General features: G+C 35.7%; 1 protein-coding gene across 2 annotated transcripts in view; it reads left to right on the top strand.

Annotated features, from left to right (window-relative positions):
* atp8b2 (ATPase phospholipid transporting 8B2) overlaps positions 1 to 21697 on the top strand; it is a 45915-nt gene that overhangs the window by 18456 nt on the left and 5762 nt on the right. For both annotated transcript variants that reach the window (XM_026284633.1, XM_026284632.1), the window contains 21 exons: positions 7102 to 7160; positions 7273 to 7386; positions 7651 to 7749; positions 7903 to 7964; positions 8259 to 8331; positions 8998 to 9068; positions 9166 to 9245; positions 10110 to 10268; positions 10354 to 10442; positions 10556 to 10752; positions 12355 to 12563; positions 13713 to 13747; positions 13844 to 14012; positions 14226 to 14414; positions 15221 to 15336; positions 16888 to 17052; positions 17135 to 17246; positions 17331 to 17436; positions 17535 to 17763; positions 18654 to 18837; positions 21429 to 21652. In XM_026284633.1, the coding sequence (XP_026140418.1) occupies positions 7102 to 7160; positions 7273 to 7386; positions 7651 to 7749; positions 7903 to 7964; positions 8259 to 8331; positions 8998 to 9068; positions 9166 to 9245; positions 10110 to 10268; positions 10354 to 10442; positions 10556 to 10752; positions 12355 to 12563; positions 13713 to 13747; positions 13844 to 14012; positions 14226 to 14414; positions 15221 to 15336; positions 16888 to 17052; positions 17135 to 17246; positions 17331 to 17436; positions 17535 to 17763; positions 18654 to 18837; positions 21429 to 21652 (2741 nt within the window). The remainder of the gene's footprint in view (positions 1 to 7101; positions 7161 to 7272; positions 7387 to 7650; positions 7750 to 7902; positions 7965 to 8258; positions 8332 to 8997; positions 9069 to 9165; positions 9246 to 10109; positions 10269 to 10353; positions 10443 to 10555; positions 10753 to 12354; positions 12564 to 13712; positions 13748 to 13843; positions 14013 to 14225; positions 14415 to 15220; positions 15337 to 16887; positions 17053 to 17134; positions 17247 to 17330; positions 17437 to 17534; positions 17764 to 18653; positions 18838 to 21428; positions 21653 to 21697) is intronic.

Genomic DNA, 21697 nt, shown 5'->3' with positions numbered 1-21697 from the left:
GACAACCACCTAGAAGTGCATTACAATAGTCCAGTCTAGAGGTCATGAATGCATGAACTAGCTTTTCTGCATCAGAAACAGATAACATGTTTCGTAGCTTGGCAATGTTTCTAAGATGGAAGAATGCAGTTTTTGTAACATTGGAAATATGATTTTCAAAAGACAAATTGCTGTCTAATATAACACCCAGATTTCTGACTGTAGAGGAAGTAACAGTACATCCGTCTAGTTGCAGATTGTAATCTACAAGATTCTGTGTAGTGTTTTTTGGTCCAATAATTAATATCTCTGTCTTATCCGAATTTAATTGGAGAAAATTGTGTGTCATCCAATCTTTTACATTTTTAACACACTCTGTTAGCTTAGATAATTGGGAAGTTTCATCTGGTCTCGTTGAGATATATAGCTGAGTATCATCAGCATAACAGTGGAAGCTAATTCCGTATTTTCTAATAATATTACCAAGGGGCAACATATATATTGAAAATAGAAGGGGACCTAGGACGGATCCTTGTGGCACTCCATATTTTACTGTTGATAAATGAGATGACTCCCCATTTAAGTAAACAAAATGGTAGCGATCGGACAGGTAGGATCTAAACCATCTTAGAGCCTGCCCTTGAATACCTGTATAGTTTTGTAATCGATCTATGAGTATGTCATGATCTATGGTGTCGAACGCAGCACTAAGATCAAGTAAGACTAGAAATGAGATGCAGCCTTGGTCTGACGCAAGGAGCAGGTCATTTGTAATTTTAACAAGTGCAGTTTCTGTGCTATGGTGGGGCCTAAAACCTGACTGAAATTCTTCATACATATCATTTTTATGCAGGAAGGTGCTCAATTGAGCAGACACAACTTTCTCTAAAATTTTAGACATAAATGGAAGATTTGAAATAGGCCTATAATTTGCCAGTACACTAGGATCTAGTTTTGGTTTCTTAATAAGAGGCTTGATAACCGCCAGCTTGAATGGTTTTGGGACGTGTCCTAAAGTTAACGACGAGTTTATGATATTGAGAAGTGTTTCTTCTGCTACAGGTAACAGCTCTTTCAGTAATTTAGTGGGTACAGGATCTAATAAACATGTTGTTGGTTCAGATACAGTGATAAGTTTATTTAGCTCTTCCTGTCCTATGGTTGTAAAGCGCTGCAGTTTATCTTTGGGTGCGATGGATGAAACTGAAGTGTTAGACGCTGTAGAATCTACATTCGCTATTGTATTTCTAATGTTATCTATTTTATCAGTGAAGAAATTCATGAAGTCATTACTATTTAACGTTGGTGGAATATTTGAATCAGGTGGCATCTGGTAATTTGTTAATTTAGCCACTGTGCTAAATAAAAACCTAGGATTGTTTTGGTTATTTTCAATGAGTTTGTGTATATGCTCTGCCCTAGCAGTTTTTAGAGCCTGTCTATAGCTGGACATACTGTTTTTCCATGCAATTCTAAAAACTTCTAAGTTAGTTTTTCTCCATTTGCGTTCAAGACTACGAGTTAATTTCTTGAGAGAGTGAGTATTACTGTTATACCATGGTACAGTACGTTTTTCTCTAACTTTTTTCAATTTGATTGGGGCAACAGCTTCTAATGTATTAGAGAAAATAGTGCCCATGTTGTCAGTAATTTCGTCTAATTCGTGTGTATTTTTGGGTACAATTAGCAGTTGAGATAGATCAGGCAGGTTATTTGCGAATCTTTCTTTGGTGGCTGGAACAATAGTTCTGCCCAGACGGTAACGCTGAGACATATAGTTAATATCAGTTATACGCAGCATGCACGATACAAGGAAATGGTCTGTAATATCATCACTTTGAGGTACAATATCTATAGCAGTAAGATCGATTCCATGCGATATAATTAAATCTAGTGTATGATTAAAACGATGGTGTGCTCATAGGTGCTCTCATTATCAGTCACTATACAGATAGGACCATCTAAAAATGCTCAGAATGACTCAGGCTATACAGACGTGGCTGGCTGCCATGTATAAAGGTGTAAGTTTCATTTCAAATCAAGAAGAGTCCAACAAAATCACCTTTGCTGTCTTATTTGTACTTGTTGTCAACCTTTAAACATTTCAAATGTGATTAGACATGGAGTATGGTTCCTGTCCTTCAGTTGACCTTTAAAGGCCAAGAAATATCTGTGGATAAGCCGCAGAAAGAAATTCAGTTTTGTAGTGTCCTTTTAAACTAGGAACAGTTATTGTGTTAGTAACCCCAGTAACACTGTGTTCCTGGTCTTTTCAGGGGTTGATTTTTTAACACTGGCTTTGAGAAGCAGTCTGTTCTGACACAGTTGTGATATTCTCCTGCCTGACTTGACTATCAGATCTATATAGTGCATTTAACATTGCCATTATTATCATTACTTCCAGTTAGAGTTCCTTAGAATTTAAAAGTGCATGGGAGATGAGTTATCATTTCTGTAGACCATTTATGCTATTAAAAATTGATCTACATGTTTACGGCAGATTTAGTGATTTCTGAATGTACTGGTTATTTATTATAACGAACAATATCCTGTATAATTGAGGGTTTAAATATTCAAGTTTTATTTATTTATTTTATACCTGCAGTTTTCAGAGTGCTTTTTGTGGTTACACACACACACACACACACACACATCTACTAAAATAGCCTTTTTGGAACATGTTTGTTCTCATTTTTGTCGCACTGAATGCATGTTTTCTGTTAGAGTGAAATGTTCTGAGATGAGTGATAGTGAGTGTTAAGTCTGTCCCCATGTGAATCCCAGTAATACCTTTATTCAGAGAGTCCAGCTAAAGAAGGAATAGTGATGGTGAGAGATGGAGAGTGTATTCTGGTACGAATAGATGAGTCAGCCAGATGGCCATATGAAGGCACTTGGCAAAGAGAGGAAGGGATGGGGAAATGCGAGCATGACTGCTAGAGGAGGGAGAGCAAAAACAAGTAAATGATGCATAGAGACTGAAATGGAGTGAAAGGTCACGTGGGGGTCATGTGCTTCTTTATCAAATAAACAAATTCTTCATGATGCTCAGCATATGTTTTGCCGATACAGCACCGTGCACATTCTCTCTACATGCATCTTTTTCAGGAGAATGTGAAAGAGGTAAAATTTTAAAGCAGTAAATTAAGAGAATATCTCTTTAGGCAAATGCAAGCGTTTACATGAATACATTAGTGAGTATTTGGGCTTTGTTAAGGATGGAGTCATGCATTTGGCTCATGTTGCTGATGCTCTGCTGTGTGTGCAAAAAGGTTGGAGTACAGTAGCAATTAGCTCACCCACTAAGAGGCTAATTTGAGCCTATGGCTTGTCTCTTTTAGAAATTAAATGAGACAAATGCTTTTAAATAGTGGAGACAACAGAAACCTCAGTGGAGCTTTAGTGTTGTTTGACACTTTGTTTAAATTGTGCTGTTTTCTAGACCAGACTGAAAGATTCCCTTTGATAGCAATCGATTGTTTTTTTTTTTTTTTTTTTTTTTTTTTATAACAAAAGGCAAAGTTGGTGTTAACTTGAGAAGAATCTATATTATATGAAGTTATTTGAACTTTCATTATTCTCATGTCATGGTTTGCTGCACTCAGACTTCAAAGTCAATAAAAAAGTGTTTTATAACATGCTCTTTGTTTTCCTTTTAGATTAATATGGTTTGAAAAACATTCATAAATATGCGAGTATCTCATTTTATTTCATAAAAAAAACTTAAATTTTATTATTATTATTTTAAAAACTATAAAAATATATATCTAGGTAAAAAGTTAGCATCATGTCAATCATAACAAAGCTTCGCATGACTTTCAGATAAGCCTATGCACCACTAGCTTACACAGACATGTATTGCAACACTGCACATCCACTTGCTGGTCTGTTCGAATTTGCACAGATTTGTGAGCTAGCATAGCGGATGTCCTCGGCAGTAGTGCTGAATCACAACAATAACCACTCCTTCTCTGTCAATGGCTGTTTTTTGAGATACGTCACACAAACAACGTTTCACTGCAGCTCTTGCTTATCCTTGGCTGTATTAGTAAGGGCGCTGTGTTAAAAGTGCTTAATGGCCCAGTTTGCTGAGGTGCTCTCCGGATGGAACCAGACCCCTCCACGGCCAGTGCAATTACATCATTGGCAGCCAATAGGCAGGTAATGCGTTCTCAGACTCTGACAGCAGCAGTGTGGTTTTCCATCAGGACTGATAACAGAGAGGCAGAGAGTACAACATAGCCACGAGCAGAGGTAAGGAAAGACGTGACCTTAAGGAAAAGAGGAGAAGATGGAAGAGTTTAGGATGAGTGATGATGGGACAGGAAGGAGATAGCATAAGGATAGCTGAGAGGACTGATACAGATTTTAGCTTTTCAAAATACAATAAAAGGAAGTTAGCTAAATAAGAGAGTTAAATAAAGACCAAGTCAATCTTCATCTACCATTGATAACTTTCTGATGTACAGTATATGAAGAAATATTAATATTAATGCTAAATATTTAGAATTATGATCTTGAAAAAGATGTTTTAATTGTTTATTTCATGGAGTATAAAGCGTGTACTTGTCAACAATGACAAAAGTTGCTTCAGTCAATTGAGGGAAAGAGAGTTTACTGAAGACCAACCCAGCAGACTGAACCTCCAAATCGTATAAAATATGAGTAACTAGTATACAAAATCACTTGGTATCAGGGTAAACTCCCTGATAAATCTGGAAATATTCCAAACATTGTATCCCGTTTCATAAAAAAATACAGGTTTCTTTTATTAGGCCTATAATTGGAACACAATGTCTATTCCCACCAAGAATGCTGAATAAAAAAGATAACTGTATTGATAAATATATTAGCTTCACACCAACGCACAATAAATGTTCTGTTTAGCTTACATCTGCAGCTTTAAATGCTTGGACTATACAAAGTTGGATTTTGGTTGCATCTCAATGTTTTTATCATTCAGCAGCTGAAGAAATAGTTTGAAAGTGATTCCCATCCCTCTCTCAGGATCATTTTAGTTGTGGTATTCATTTCCTATTCTCATAGAATAAGAATGATTATTAAAACGGCATTGTTCTAATACACTTTGTGTACAAGGCTGGTGCATTGTTGACCCAAGTGACCTTAGGAATGGTACCTAACAATAGTTAACCCCAAAAATCAGGACTCACCCATGTCATTCCAAACTTGCGTGATTTGATTTTCATTCAGTTTCATAGGTATGGACGTTTACATTGAGGTCCAAACAACATTTTTATTGTATGGACCCCAAAAAAAAAAAAACATTTTCTGCAGAAGAAATAAAGTCAAACCAATTTGAAATGACGTGAGAGTGAGAAAATGCTGACAGATTTTTCTCTGTCTTTAAGAGCACATATTAGTACCCTGACCTACTTAGCTTCATACAGTTAAGAATACAAAGGTGTAGTTTTAAAAGTACTGCCCCAGTAACAGGATAAATGTGCAATTTTTACTGATGGTGTATACATAATGTTTTTTTTTTTTTTTTTTTTTTTTTGTCAACTTAAAGTGCTTGCTTCAGTGTGTTGCTGTGTGTTGACTATGTGGGCAGTGCATATAAATCGGCCATTATAGCGGCAAAATATGAGAGAGCTGAGCTGCCTTTACACAGGAAACCACAGGCAGAGATAGTCTCGATGACTGAGCAGAGGACCAGAGCAGATGTGAAGGGCTCATGCATGAGGAAACAGACTACAGACTGGTTATATATATTCGCGTGCATGGGTTTATGGGTTTGACCTTTTGATGCATATGCAAGTGGTGCAGATGCAGCTCTTGCCCATCCATCAGACGTCATTCTCTCACTCCTGACCAGGAGGTAATGAGGTCAGTCTTTTTATTTTCGTACAAGATTCTCATCAAGATGAGGCCAGCCAAATGCTTCCACTTCTCTTTATCTGTATCATAAGCCTCTTGCAAACTACCACAGTGAAAGGTTATGTTGAGGGTGAGGATGAGTCGCTTTTGTCTTCACAGGGAGAGATCTGATTGGGATGTTTTGCTCAACAGTTCCTTGGTTCATCAGTACAAGCCAACAGAATCTTGAGTGTTTGGAAAATCATTCTGGTCTAAGATCTATTCAGCAGGGTAAAGCAGAGGAACGTGTCTCATCCAAAAAGTTGCAGCGAGTCACCCATGGATAATATGATGTGATAAACACACACACACACACTCAGGCTGTCACATGGAGTGGCCATTACCCAGCATAAAAAAAGCTGTGCAGCTGTGAGCACAGGATGTGAGAGATGCATACCAAAGTGAATCAGAGAGCCATGTTTGTCAGCTTCTGTCAAAAGATGAGAGAACCAAAAGAAAAAGCTTTTCTTAGATACCAACTGGTGTGTTTATTTATTACTTTGTGTGTTTTTGTATTTTATTTATCTGGCCGGAAACACTGTGGTGTTTTAAGAGCTTTGTGTGAGCATTTGAAACCGCGAGTCACATTTTCAACAGAAGTAAAACCTGCAGGTTTATGACTATATGCTAACCACAGCTATTCTGTCACAGTCCAGTTTTCAGTCTCATAATGCAGAAATTAATCTGTCACACTACAATTAGCCATGACTTCCTCCTTCTTTGTTGTGTTGAGCTTGCCTTAGCAACCACAGATCTATCTCGCTTGATGAAAGCTGGTGTCTAGCACTGACACGACCCTCTGACTGTGTCGTTTTGTCTCATGGGGAACTGAAAGTTGCTGTATATGCTACTGTAACTGCATGTTATACGAGTGTGTGTGAACATATAAAAACCCCACGTTGAGCGTTTTCTATTTCCCTTTCAGTAGTGTTTAAGCATTTCAGAAGCTTAGGTGAGAGACAAATCAAGTTATTTTGACCTAGCTAACAAATCTATGTGCTAAGAATGTTTTCCATATATTATTTTTTGTTTGTGGGAACAGTGATTTTGAGAGGTTCTAAAAATATACAACCTTCCAGGTTTCTTAATGTTAGTAGAACACTTTTTTTTATAGGTTAGTATAATGTTCATGAAATGTTCTTTAAACCAAATTTATTAATAAACTCAACTTTCTAGGATTGTTGAAATGAATTGTTTTTTATATTTCAGGCAATTTTTACAACTCAGTGTTTGTTTTCTTCACAGAGGAGGAAAGGAGAGTCCGAGCCAACGATAGAGAGTACAATGAGAAGTTCCAGTATGCTGTAAGTTGCACAAACAACCTATACATCATAAAAATACTACAGATTATTTAAGTGTACAGTTTTCTTCTGCATCTCCTTCACCTGTCCCCATCATCTCTTTCACTGTCCACAGAGCAACTGCATCATGACCTCGAAGTACAACATCATTACCTTTCTTGCAGTCAACCTGTTTGAGCAGTTCCAGGAAGTTGCCAATACCTACTTCCTGTTTCTCCTCATACTGCAGGTATATACTGCAAATGAATTCTGACTTTGAATGCTTATTACAAGTGTAGAGGAAAAAATTATTTATTTCATAAAAGTAATTTCATGACTGTGACCATGGAAACATTGCTCCATTTATGAAGGCTACGGTTAGCAAGCACATGGATGCTAATAAACAGATTGTTTGAACATGTTTGCACTAATAACACTAGTAACACAATTGGGTGAATTAGTGAGTGCTAAAGAAATGCTTTAAAAAGTAATTGTGTGTGTGTTTTTGTCTCAGTTAATTCCACAGATTTCCTCATTATCCTGGTTCACCACCATTGTGCCTTTAGTGCTGGTGCTGAGCATCACTGCAGTCAAAGATGCCACCGATGACTATGTGAGTCTCACACACACACACATATAACTTACTGTAACTGCCAAGCCCCCCTCCACACTGAAATATGGTAACACGCATGCCAACACACCACAGCTACCACACGAAAATCCTTCAGAAACACACATTTCACACACATCTCTGCTTCTCTCACAGTTTCGTCACAAGAGTGACAACCAGGTGAATAACCGTCAGTCTCAGGTCCTCATCGGTGGCATGTGAGTCTCAAATTAATACACACACTTCATTTTACATTGTTTTTACAGAAAAATGTAAATGTTGTTTACAAAAAATATAAATGTGGCGAGTGGATAGTGACTCACAAGATAGTGACTGTTCATGGCATAAAAGCACTGTTGGCTTATATATATATATACATATGTGTATGTGTAATATACATTTTAATTGTAATGTATAAATCTGTCTGTTTATACTTATAATTGTTGAATAGCAATCTTCCAACCGTCACAAAGCATTAATAAGTATCCTATACTTTTTTTTCGCTTTCTCAGTCTTCAGAAGGAGAAATGGATGAATGTCAGAGTGGGTGACATCATCAAACTGGAGAACAATCAGTTTGTGGCAGTGAGTTTTCCTCTGTAGTCCTTAATGACAGAAATGAATTAATTAAACTCAGTTTAATAAAACAAAAAGACACTTTACTAGCTCAGCAGTCTCAGACACATTACTTGCAGTAATTCAGGGTTATGTACGCATCAATGTCTGATGCATTTGCTCTTGAATACCGCACTGTGATATTGATCCAGTAGCCAAGGTCTAATTCGCTGATTATGTAACCCTGTCTCTCAAGGATGCAGTTTAGGTGTCTTGGTAATATACTAAATGCAGTATTTGGTCTCTCTGTATATCAGTGTTATTTTAATATTATATAGATACTATTATAGTTTGTAATGATATTTTGAATAGCTTTCCTTTATGTACTACTCATTTATCATTATTATTATTTTTTAATTTTGTCGTGCTTTCATAATTTTGTATTATTATTATTATTATTATTATTATTATTATATTACTATTTAGATTTATTTTTATTTTTATTTCAATTTCAATTTTAGTTTTCATTTATTTTATTTCAAATTAGTAATCTTAGTGTGTCAACTTTAGAAATGCTGCATTTGAAATAAGTTTTCACCATATATTTTATATTATTTCAGCTTATTTTACTTAACACAAACATTTGAATAGTTTCAGCTAATAATAGCACTGCTGTAAACTGTATGTGTGTTACAGGCTGACCTGCTCCTGTTGTCCAGCAGTGAACCACACAGCCTCTGCTACATTGAAACTGCAGAACTGGATGGGTATGACTTTCGTGATTTCTCGAATTTGCTGTGTAACATGATTTCATGGTTCCAGTGCAGCTCGATAAAAAAAGTCAATACTTTTTTTCTGCCGCAGCGAGACGAACATGAAGGTGCGTCAGTCTCTGTCTGTTACCTCAGAGCTGGGATATCCTAATAACCTGGCCCAGTTTGATGGTATGTGATCTGATATTGAACACACTCCAAATAGATGCCAATGTTAGCCAGAGTGGAAATGAGAAAGAGAACTAGTAAGAAAAAGAAACCGCTGAGCGATCTTGTGAACTGATAAATGAGGGAACATGTTTGCATGCGGTATGTTTCCGATTTGCAGAAGTTTATGGAACAAAAATAGAAAGGCAATAAAAGGAATTGCATATTTTCACTGGGCACATATTCCTGTGTGAGTTGCACTCGCTGAAAACCACTGTTTATTTACATAATTGAGCACAGATTCACTAAAGTAATTGTGCAAAGTAGGCAACAGCACAAACTCATCCAAAAGAAATCTGTGCAGAATAAAATCATTAATACAATAAAACGTATAATTGAATAAAAAATATATCAAATTAAAGTTAAATTGACATTATGGAAAATAATGACTTGATTTAAGTATGCATGATGAAGTGCTATACCAATGAGAATAACGTCAGGATCAGTTTGATTGTGGGCTAGTGTATATATGAGCTAAAAATGCAAAGTGCAACAAATGTTTGACCCCACTATGAGTTAGTTTACTGGAGGAAGCGAGAACAGAAGATACAGTGAGTCAAAGTGTGCGGAAAGTAAATTATGTGGTGGATAGTTTCTCAGCAGCATTTTTTTAACACCCAACACAATATACTTCCACACACACACACACACACCATCAAACCTGTGTCGGCACAGACCACCCACGCTTCCTGTTTTTAAAGAAGAACAACAAATTCCTAAGCTCACAGGTTGTACCGAGACCCAAGATGCTGAACAGTTGCTCATAACACACATTACTTAAAATAATACTGTTTCGATATATCACATGTGCTGTATGTGTATGTTCAGGAGAAGTGGTGTGTGAGCCTCCCAACAACAAGCTTGACCGTTTCTGCGGGACTCTGTATTGGAAAGACTGCAAATACCCCCTCAGCAACCAGAACATGCTGCTTCGCGGCTGCGTACTGCGCAACACAGAGAGCTGCTATGGCCTTGTTATTTTCGCAGGTTGGTGTATGTGTTTATGTGAATATCTCTGTGTGTGTGTGTGTGATTAGTCATTTTCATCTGAACCTGTCATGGTGCACCTCAGGTCCTGACACCAAACTGATGCAGAACAGCGGCCGGACTAAGTTCAAGCGCACCAGTATAGACAGACTGATGAATACGCTGGTGCTGTGGGTGAGAAACACATTCATTTACAAGCCTCTGCTGAATTTCTGATGATGTCAGTACCGAAATATGTAAACAGCATACACTCTGCAAATGAATGTTTGTAATTTTCCCTTCCTCAGATTTTTGGGTTCCTGGTGTGTATGGGAGTGATCTTGGCCATAGGAAATGCAGTTTGGGAAAAAGAAGTGGGTGCTTTGTTTCAGAGCTTTCTTCCTTGGGACCATCCAGTAGACAACTTCCTGTTTTCTGCCTTCCTGTCTTTCTGGTCCTATGTCATCATCCTCAACACAGTCGTGCCCATCTCCCTCTATGTCAGGTGAGAGAGAGCAAGATGTGGAGGGAGAAATGTTGTGATGGAGGGAAAAGGTCAATTATCCAGTGGGAACTGTTCAGGTGGCACTGAAGTATTGTCAAATAACAAAATATGGAATATGGTCTGAAGCAATACTTGTCTTTTTTACATAAATTTACAATTCATATGAGCTGTTTAATTGTTTTATTTATTTTATATGAGTATTGTCAACTATTCCAATTATCCAATTAAGGACTTTTTTTGGATTTTTTATTTTAGTTTTTAGGGATAAGCAATGCTAAGCATTACATTTTAAGTTTACATTTACATTTTACATTTACAACTGACATTTTACCTACAATTATTTAAATATATATTTAATTGATTTAATTAAATTGATTTAATCTTAAAATAGTTGTGTTGTTATATTAGGGTTATTATCAAAAAAAACCTACACCTAAACTATTAAAAACATTTTTGTTAACTGAAATATAAATCTTTGAAGTATTACAATTAATAACTGTAAAACAACTAAAACTGATCTGAAATAAACGTGGTAAATTAAATCTGAAAAAAAAAATACAAAATGAAAAAAAAAGTTACTCAAAAGTTATTAAATTACAAGTAATATATAAAATAAGCGAATAAAATAAAAGAAAATTTAAAACAAAGTATATAAAATAAGTGAATAAAATCAAAGCTTATTTAAAGCATTAATAAAAACTATAATAGTTTATGAATAACAATAAAATATAAAAACATTGCATGATTTTAGTTGCTGGATACTGTTTTTATTTGCTGTATACTAGAAGGTCAAGATCTCTGTCAGGTTAAAATCAGAATTTTAAGTTGGTTGCAAACATTTGATATGTTTAGGACTAGCTACTTTTCATGTTTGGTTATTTTTATGTCAGATAATAGTTTATCTTTTGCTCCATTCCTTTGTAAAGACAACCAGAGTGTGTCATAGAAATGAAAATTCCAGTTAAAATCTACTTCTCTTCTTTGATTTAGATGCCTTTTTTTTCCCTTTTTTTTTTTTTTGAAGCACTGGCTTAAGTTAATTTTATGCTTAATGCATCCTTTATGCATTGTGCTGTTTATTTAATTTTGATTTATTTTGTTGTTTTCATGTTTCCTCAGACTTTCCCCAACAGGTAAGAGATAGACCCCATAGACTCCCCTTTTTTCTCTCTCTGACATAACAGCCACCCATATAACAGCACTAAAATCCTGACCGAACCTCTCTGAACCAGCTCTCTGAATGAGCTCTAACTCTGCCGTGTGGTCCAGTGAATGTAACTCACCTCTGACTGGTAGAGACTCGTACAGGAAGACCTGCAGCATGGCATTGAGCAGCACCATGGCACAGCAAGCACATACCCCAAATCAGTTTTTGCAGTTTTATGACAGATTTCTGAAGTCTCTATAAATAAAATCTTGCTTTTAATGGAGTGGTAGACTGTTGTGCTATTGTCTGTCTCAGCTGCATACTAAATAACCTTTGTCTTTAGAACAGGAAAACTGTGTTTATTTTTGTGTGTGTTGTCAGAGATCTGCTGTCATCACATTTTCATTGTGATAACCCTCCGTCTGTTTCTCTTTCCATCTGTCTGAATCTCTTAGTGTTGAGGTGATTCGTCTGGGTCACAGTTATTTCATTAATTGGGACCGGCGGATGTTCTGCAGCCGTAGTAACACAGCAGCGGAGGCCCGGACCACCACACTCAATGAAGAGCTGGGACAGGTGGAGTACATCTTCAGTGACAAGACAGGAACCCTCACGCAGAACATCATGACCTTCAACAAGTGCTCCATCAATGGTCACACATATGGTGAGGAACAACGGATGGCAGTTATATCCATGGTATAATGTGCAATCAGCTGGCCATTATCATATATATCAGTTTTGCATCATGATGATGTGGTTTATGTGGTAATGATGACCAGCTGACTGTACATTACTTTATTTATTGCACAGCTGCTTACCAATCAAGTAAATATATATATATATATATATATATATATATATATATATATATATATATATAATATGTATATATATATATAGAGAGAGAGAGAGAGAGAGAGAGAGAGAGAGAGAGAATAAACCGATACAACACATTTTTGATTTATAATATAAAAATTAATAAACTGTGCACTTGAATAAGGCATAAAATATAGCCAGGAACATTTAAAATCTTTTTTTATTATTACATTTTTATTGTTATTATTAATATTTATTCATTTTTGAACAAATGGCAATTGAAAGCTTATCCTTAATTTGATCAAATGTTAATCATTATATATATATATATATATATATATATATATATATATATATATATATATATATATATATATATATATATATATATATATATTTAACATTTGAGATAGATAGATAGATAGATAGATAGATAGATAGATAGATAGATAGATAGATAGATAGATAGAAAATATTTTATTTGTACTCTCTACATACATTAAAAAGTAGTTAGAAAACAATAATGTTAATATTAATATTTATAATAATACATTTTCCTATCGGGAAAATATATATATATATAAGTAATTTGTTTTTTTTTTAACAAGTAGTCATTGAAAACCTAATCTTCAAATATGTCCAAACAAAAAATAAATATTTAATTTCTACTTCATTCATTCATTCATTCATTCATTTTAATGATTAAATTACATTGAAATAAAAAAAGGTAAATACACAATAATAATAGTATTTATAATAAAAACATTTCATTATTGAAAAAAAAAGAATAATGGATGAAATAATCATATAAAAATGATTGATTGCAGATGGTTGCAGATTTGTACAATTTGGTGTCTATTTTAAAATATAATTTTTGTGATTATTGTATATTTTATAGTTATAAACATTTGAAATAAACATTGAATAGAGACACACACACTTATAAATATGTTGTATTAGGTTTGTGCTGCAGATCTCAAGTCATTCTGTTTCACAGGTGAGGTGATGAACATTCTGGAAGCTCAGCAGAAGGTCAGTGCATCCAAGATTCACTTTCTGTAATTAAAGAATTAGTTATTTTGAAAGTATTGTTGCTCAGGAAGATCTTAGATAATCTGTTCTTCTCAGAGGGTCCAGCCCCTGGACTTCAGTGCGTGGAACCCATTAGCAGACCGGGACTTCTGTTTCTACGACCAGTCTCTGTTAGAGGCGGTGATGGTGGGAGAACCAGCAGTGCATGAGTTCTTCCGGGTCCTATCTCTCTGCCACACGGTCATGAGCGATGAGAAGAGCGAGGGTAAGGATCTGGAGCAGTCTTTGAGGATCGATTGTCTGCCATTTCATCCGATGGAAGGGTTTAAATAAGGTTTACTTAAGGAAGCTGTTGACTTTAATATTGTTAGCAGGAAATGATATAGTAATTCTAGATTGTAATGCGATTATTTTATCTCATTATCTGTCCTTCTTCTTATTGTCCTTGCTTGTTGTCTCTGTCTTTCACTTCCTAAAGGAGAGCTGCTGTATAAGGCTCAGTCTCCAGATGAGGGGGCGTTAGTGACAGCTGCACGCAACTTTGGCTTTGTGTTTCGCTCTCGCACACCTGGCACAGTCACCACACAAGAGCTCGGCAAAGCTGTCACATACACGCTCCTCGCCATCCTGGACTTCAATAACATCCGCAAGAGAATGTCTGTCATAGGTAACACAAGCACACACCCTCAGTCCTGCAACTTTGAAACTAAATATGCAATATGTCACAAAAATGAAAATGCCACCACATGAAATCATTTAAAAGAGAACCTGTAAATGGTTACATACACACACACACACACACACTTTGTTGTGCAGTTAAGTGTGACAGTTTTTAAACATTGTTTTGGCTGCAGTGCAGATGGTTTAGCTCTGTGAAAGTGAAAGGGCCAGTAAAATTCCCCTAGGACTGAAGAACCTAGATACAGCATAAATGCATCCCTGCCAAGCGTCATAAATAAGTGGAACATTAGCGCTAAATTCAGTACAGAAAGTGTTGTGTGTCATATGCACTCTCATAATGCTGAATTATGGCCCTTATGTTTGGGTAAGTGGTGCTTGCATTGCAGCAGCCATTTCATTTTTGTTTGCATATTGTCATTTATGTCCATTTGATCTGTTTTTACATGGACAAGTGAGAGATTTATTGAGTGCACTGCAGATTTTTATCTTAAGTTTTAAGCATTTTCTCTGCATAACTATCTAAAATATCTTAAAATAAGATAATTTGTTTAGTGATTTATACAACTAATCATATACCTAATTCATATACATATACTTTGCCAACCGGGTAAGAAATATGCTTAAGTCAAGATGCATTATCTGAAAAGAAATCTGATCATGTTAGGACTATGAGATAATGGGAGCTATAATAAGAAAATAGCTTCTCCCATCACTGCAGAGGCACAAGAACAATCTGTAATTTAATGTGTGTGTGTGTGTGTGTGTGTGTGTGTGTGTGTGTGTGTGTCTCAGTGAGGAATCCAGAGGGCCGTATTCGTCTGTATTGTAAGGGCGCAGACACTGTGCTTTTCGAGAGGCTTCACTCTTGCAACCATGAACTAATGAATATCACTTCAGACCATCTCAACGTGAGTATCTGCTTTTTGGGGTTTGTTTATTGGGTCTACTGTTAGCTTAGCACTGTTTGTATGACGTTCTATATTACCCCCTGGTCTGCTGCTGTCTTTATAAAACAAACAACAGAGCCCTCTAGTGGATGTTTTAGTAAGTTTTTTATAGCGTTTTTAGTGTTTTGTTTTTTACAAAACACTAATTCATTTTTTAGACACTTAAATTATCATTTAAAATAGTAAAATATGAATAAATGTTTATGTAAATGAAATGCAGTAGCAGGGTTGCAAAATTAGTCGAATTTAAGATATCACTACATAGGGGAAAATATCACTGCTTAGGGAAAAGGTTTGTAATCAAAACATTTGTAGTATTTCATAAAAATTCATACTTACACATTCATACATAAGTATTTATTTAATCTTTATTAAAAAATTTTGGGTTAACAAGTGAATGGTTTGAATGGTTTCTGTTTTTGTAATATAGAAAGCAAAGCTTGTATAATATTATTTTAATTATACATATATTATAGTTTCCAATAATTATTAATGGTATATTATTATCTTTAATAGTTATGCTACAGTGAATTTGGGTTCAGTACAATATTTTTTGCAAGAAATTAATAATTTGTAACACTTTATGTTAAGGTGTCATTGTTACACTTTACATGTACTTACTATTATAATAATACTTAATGATGCATAATTACTTGCAAGTAGTCCTAGGTCAAACCCTAACCATATAGTTAATGCATATTAATTAAATGTATAATTTCACTGAAACAAGGACACTTTAAAATAAAGTGTAACCGATTACTTTTATTAAGCAAGGATGCATGAAGAAATGTGACAAGAAAAACTTTTACATTGTTACAAAAATGCATTTGAATTAAATGCCCTTCTCTGTTCATCAAAGAACCCTGAAAGAAGTGTATCACAGATTCCACAAAAATATTAGGTAACACTTTCTAACAACTTTCATTGATAAATCATTAGCAAACATAACACAGTGCTTAAAAGATTATTAGTTAATATATATTCAAAGAGCAAGAAACATGAGATAATATGCTTGTCAACTTTACTAATAAACTTACTAATCATTACCTAGTGATTAATTATTAAACATTAACAAGCAAAGTATCTCATATTTCTAGATATGTAAATATGTATTATCTAATGATCTGTTAAGCATTATAATGTTTGTTAATGATTAATTCATAATATGAAATCATTCCTGTGTTCCTGTGGCTCAATTGGTAGAGCGTTGTGCTATTAAGCGCGAGGTTGTTGGATTGATTCCCCGTGAACACATGGTAGGTAAAAATTGATAGCCTGAAAGCACTGTAAGCGTCTGCTAAATGCATAAATTAAATTTAATTTATACAATTTAAATAATTATCATAAGTTGTATTAATATTTCACAGTATTATGATTTTACTTACATTTTTTTCTTAATAGATAGATAAATAAATAAATAAATGCAGCCTTGAGAAACCATCATAGGCTTTAAAAAGCGATATCATCTGGTGATGCTGACGTATGTGTGTGTGTGTGTGTGTGTGTCTGCAGGAGTATGCAGGTGATGGCTTACGGACGCTCGCAGTGGCCTATCGGGATCTGTCCGAGGAGCAGTGGGAGGAGTGGTCGGAGCATTTCCGTGGCGCTGATAAAGCCACAGACTGCAGAGACGACCGGCTGGCTGCAGCCTATGAGGAGATCGAGCAGGACATGATGGTGTGTTTGTGTGTCCAGTTCCTTTTGTTCTGTTTGCTTAGTCTTTTTGTTAATAATATGAACTATTGAATCTTTGTCGTAGTTGTTGGGGGCCACGGCTATAGAAGATAAACTGCAAGAGGGGGTTCCTGAGACTATTGCTATTCTCTCACTAGCTAACATCAAGATCTGGGTGCTCACTGGAGACAAACAGGGTAAGAACTGCATAAGAACCGGCCACAACTCTTATCATTTACAGTTAAAACCATAATAATGTCCTTTTCTCCCTTTTGTGACAGAGACTGCGGTGAATATTGGTTATTCGTGTAAAATGCTGACAGATGACATGACGGAGATCTTCTTTGTTAACGGACACACTGTCCAAAGCGTACGGGAAGAGCTGAGGTACAGTGCTGATGTTTGTCCAACCACTTTCGAAATAATAAGAGATGTAATCTTTCAGGAAAGGCCTTTTCATTTCCTCATCCTCTTATGTGTTTTAGGAAAGCAAGAGAGCGAATGCTGGAGTCCACGCGCACCAGAGATGGAGGGAAGGAAGCTGAAGCTCAGGGATGGGGTGGTGCTTGTGCCTTTGGAAACGGATGTGGAGGTGGCGGAGCTGCTAACTGGATGCCTGATGAGAGGAAATGCCCCCCTTCCCAGGTTCCGCGCCCCTCTTTATTGGAGTCGATCAGCGGAGAGTTCGCCCTCATCATCAGCGGACACAGCTTGGTGGGTGGAAGAGCATTAAGGAACGTCATCGACAGGAATTAGATATGAGTGTTAATGCTATTCATTCTTTTCGGTTTAGCGGAAGGCTGAGTTTGATTTAAGTTTATTCAGTGTTATTTTAGAATTATTTACATGCTACAGTAATATTTATAATTATTTTGAATTAGTATTTATTATTATTTATTGAATTATTGTTTAATCAAGATGCTTTCAAAGGAGATGATCATAAGCGATGTTCAATGTTCAATATGCGGATTGCTATCTAATTCTTCTTTTTTCATTAACATTCAAAAATAAAAAGGGGAATAAAATGGAAACAATAAAAACAAGTAGCTAGGTTAGATGATTACTTTAAGATTTTGTTGCTGTTAACACTTTTTCTGGATGCGATGAGACTTGTTTTTCGGTTTGGTCAGGTGACATGGTCATTTACAAAATTCTATTTAGCTGTATTTTTATTTCAGTTTTGATTTTAGTCATTTTAGTATTTCATCTTTTTAATTTCATTTCTTTTTCAAGGCAAAATGTTCATTTTTTATATATGCTATTATTATTGTTGTTGTTAATTATCTAATTTTATAATTAAGTTTTTATCATAACACAGATAAAAGGAAGATAAAAAAAAACAATCAAGAACAGCAACAGTGAAAAAAACACATAGCTCATAACTGCATAATAATAGCAAACAGGAAAGTAGCAAATAATAAACTTAAGAAATATATTTAAAAAAAAAACTCCTTTAAATCCAGCTCACTGACCAGTCAAGACCAGCAAACCAGCTTAGGCTGCTTTAACCAGGGTTTTTTATTTCAGCAGGGATATTGAGGAATATTCCATTTGAATCCAGCTCACTGACCAGCACAGAATATTTCCCTCTCTCTCTCGACCAGGCTCATGCTCTGGAAGCGGATATGGAGCGTGAGTTTTTGGAGACGGCGTGTGCTTGTCGAGCGGTGATCTGCTGCAGAGTGACTCCTCTTCAGAAAGCTCTGGTGGTGGAGCTGGTGAAACGGCATAAGAAGGCTGTCACACTCGCCATCGGAGATGGAGCCAATGACGTCAGCATGATAAAGAGTAAGAGAAAAAACACTTGAAGTCTTTGCCAAGAGAAAAAAACTTTCTGACAGCCGATTTGTTTTGATGTGCAAACATTGGGGTTCTCAGAGTCAAATTACTAGGATCGGTTACAGCTATAAATAATGCACCATCAGAATCGGAATAACATAACAAAATATAACATACTATAATTATTATTGTGCAGTTGTGATACACTCCCGTTCAGTTGTTTGGGGTATATAAGATTCTTTAATGCTTTAATGTTTTTGAAAGATGTCTTTTAGAATATTTTGATAACAAAGCTGAATTACTCCAGCCTTCAGTGTCCCATGATCCTTCAGAAATAATGTTAATATGCTGTTAATATAAAAATATCATATTATTATCACTATTAAAAACTGTCTAATTGGACTTAATATTTTTGTGGAAACTGATACTTTTTTTCAGGGTTCTTTGATAAATATAAAGAACATTATTTATTTGAAATACAACATTGTTTTGTGACAATGATTAAGTATTTTTAATACATCCTAGCTGAAATACATCCTTGCTGATTATTATTATTATTATTTTTTATTATTATCATTTGCGACCCCAAACTTCTGATCTGTAGTGTATTATTGTAATTATTATTACTATTATTGGGAAAATATTTTTTATCTTATTTTGTAGGTAATTTACAAAGTCTCCCCCCTTTATAATGCCATTCAGTTTTGCTCAAAATTGATGCATATTACAAGTAAAGTGTGATCTATGTACAATATTCAGCCATACTCTCCTCTTGTAGTAACCATGGGAAGTTGAAATGTAAGGCTTTTTTTAAGCAAACAGCTCAAGAAAAACAATTCTAGTTCCTTTTTAGCATGTGAAAAGTTGCCCCAGAGAAACCAAATTATTGATATTCGGTCAGTTCGTTCAGTTGCTTCATTTCCCTTAACTGAGCAGAAACATCTCAGAACTGTGCCAGTGGGCTCTCACTGTGTCACAACTGTATTTCAAAAGGCTCCTGTGAACATGGATAAGAACGAGATGTGGAGGATGTGGTTTATGTCCAAATCTCTTTACACCATCCTGTGCTGTCCCTGCTCAACATATTTACACGCACACAGACACACATGTTCTTGCCCGTGTCATATGCAATGTCCCATCTTCTGCTTGTTGGCTATGGGCGTGTGCAGGTCATTTTGCTGGTGTTTAGGATTCAAGTGTCAATCTCAGAAACGTTAAAAATACAGGAAACACTCATCAAAAGACTGATTGACAGTGGTACTAGTGTGAAGAACAAATCTCTTTCACTGATTTAAATCACTTTGGACTGCCCCGAATCTGTTGTTTTAGTATGTGGGATATTTCTGTATTCGTTTAACTGCCTTAACCTTCCATTGAACCTGACCAGCACTAAGACAGATAATAACCAAGAGCGGGGGCTTTCAGACTAGGCTCCAGGGACTGCCAGGCGACCTCAAGTGGGTGGAAACATGAGGAAAACAATCTTTGTGATCTATTTTTAGGGGTGTCAAATTGAATGTGTTAACTTGAGATATGCCGTATGTTTAATGCTATCATTTTTCACATTTAATGAGTTCAGTGGCCTATTACTGATTCAAAAGGCTGGTTAGAATCTTTCAAAGTGTGATTAACTGGGATTAAAAAATGGTTCAGAATCCAGAAGAACTGTGACAACGTCTCCAAGATGCTTTAAGAAACATTCCTGCAAAGCTACCTGAAAAACTATGTGCAAGTGCACCGAGGGCAAACGCTGCTTTAAACTCAAAGGATGCTCACAACAAATGTTGATTCAATTTAGTTAATAGAAGTTAACTGATAAGGAAAATCTATTTATGACCTTTTTTTTGACAGTTTTACAGCATTTTTACAAAAGTGTCTAACACTTTTAACAGTACTGTAGCTTTGCAGTTAGGTTTCGTGAAGCATTTTGCAGACATTGCCACACTTCTTCTGGATTGAGTCAGTCTCAGCCTGTTTCTTCATGTCATTCCAGACAGACTGATGATGATCAGATCAGATCAGATCTCTGTGTGAAACACTGGCTGTTGTCAGAGAAATCTCACTGGATTATTACAATGGCAAAATGAATGTTTGGATGTTTTGTAAACTGATATTTCCTACAGACACACTACAGCAAAACAGAGAAATAACTGACATAAAACCCTTTTTAGCTGGTGACAGTACTAGTGTTCTAATAATTTTGGATTTCTCTTCAGGTACCCACACCATAATAGTGGGTAGATTTTTTTTTAATCTACCTATATTTAGAGATTAATAATTGTAATAATTTGTTTATATATTGATCATTGATATTGATTATATATAGCTGCCTTTCTACTTTAGGAATAGTGGGTACTGGAATAAAAAATGTAATTTTTATCTAGATTTAAAGTGTAAATTTAAAATATAGATTAACAATTCATTTACATTTGTTTTGGATAAAATAAAATAAAATAATTTAATTTCCAATTTTGTAAAAGTTGAATCATTTTCTCATAGTGTGTTTTATCTATATTATCTGCATCAACTGCAAACCCCTCAGATGTGTTCAAATATCTGAACTGCATTGTCTGAAATGGTTTGTTTCTGTCTTTCTGCAGCGGCTCACATTGGCGTGGGCATCAGCGGTCAGGAGGGGATCCAGGCTGTGCTGGCATCAGATTACTCTTTTTCCCAGTTTCGCTTCCTGCAGCGTCTTTTGCTGGTGCACGGACGCTGGTCCTATCTGCGCATGTGCCGTTTTCTCTGTTACTTCTTCTACAAAAACTTTGCCTTCACTATGGTGCACTTCTGGTTCGGGTTCTTCTGTGGATTCTCAGCCCAGGTAGGATTTATTCTGAGTCTCAAAAAAAGTGTCTCAAGCATGAGG

Source organism: Carassius auratus, chromosome 16, assembly GCF_003368295.1.
Source record: "Carassius auratus strain Wakin chromosome 16, ASM336829v1, whole genome shotgun sequence".
In the NCBI taxonomy this organism is placed as follows: domain Eukaryota; kingdom Metazoa; phylum Chordata; class Actinopteri; order Cypriniformes; family Cyprinidae; genus Carassius; species Carassius auratus.
Note: the sequence above shows the minus strand (reverse complement) of the source record. Positions and strands in the feature narration are given on the sequence as shown.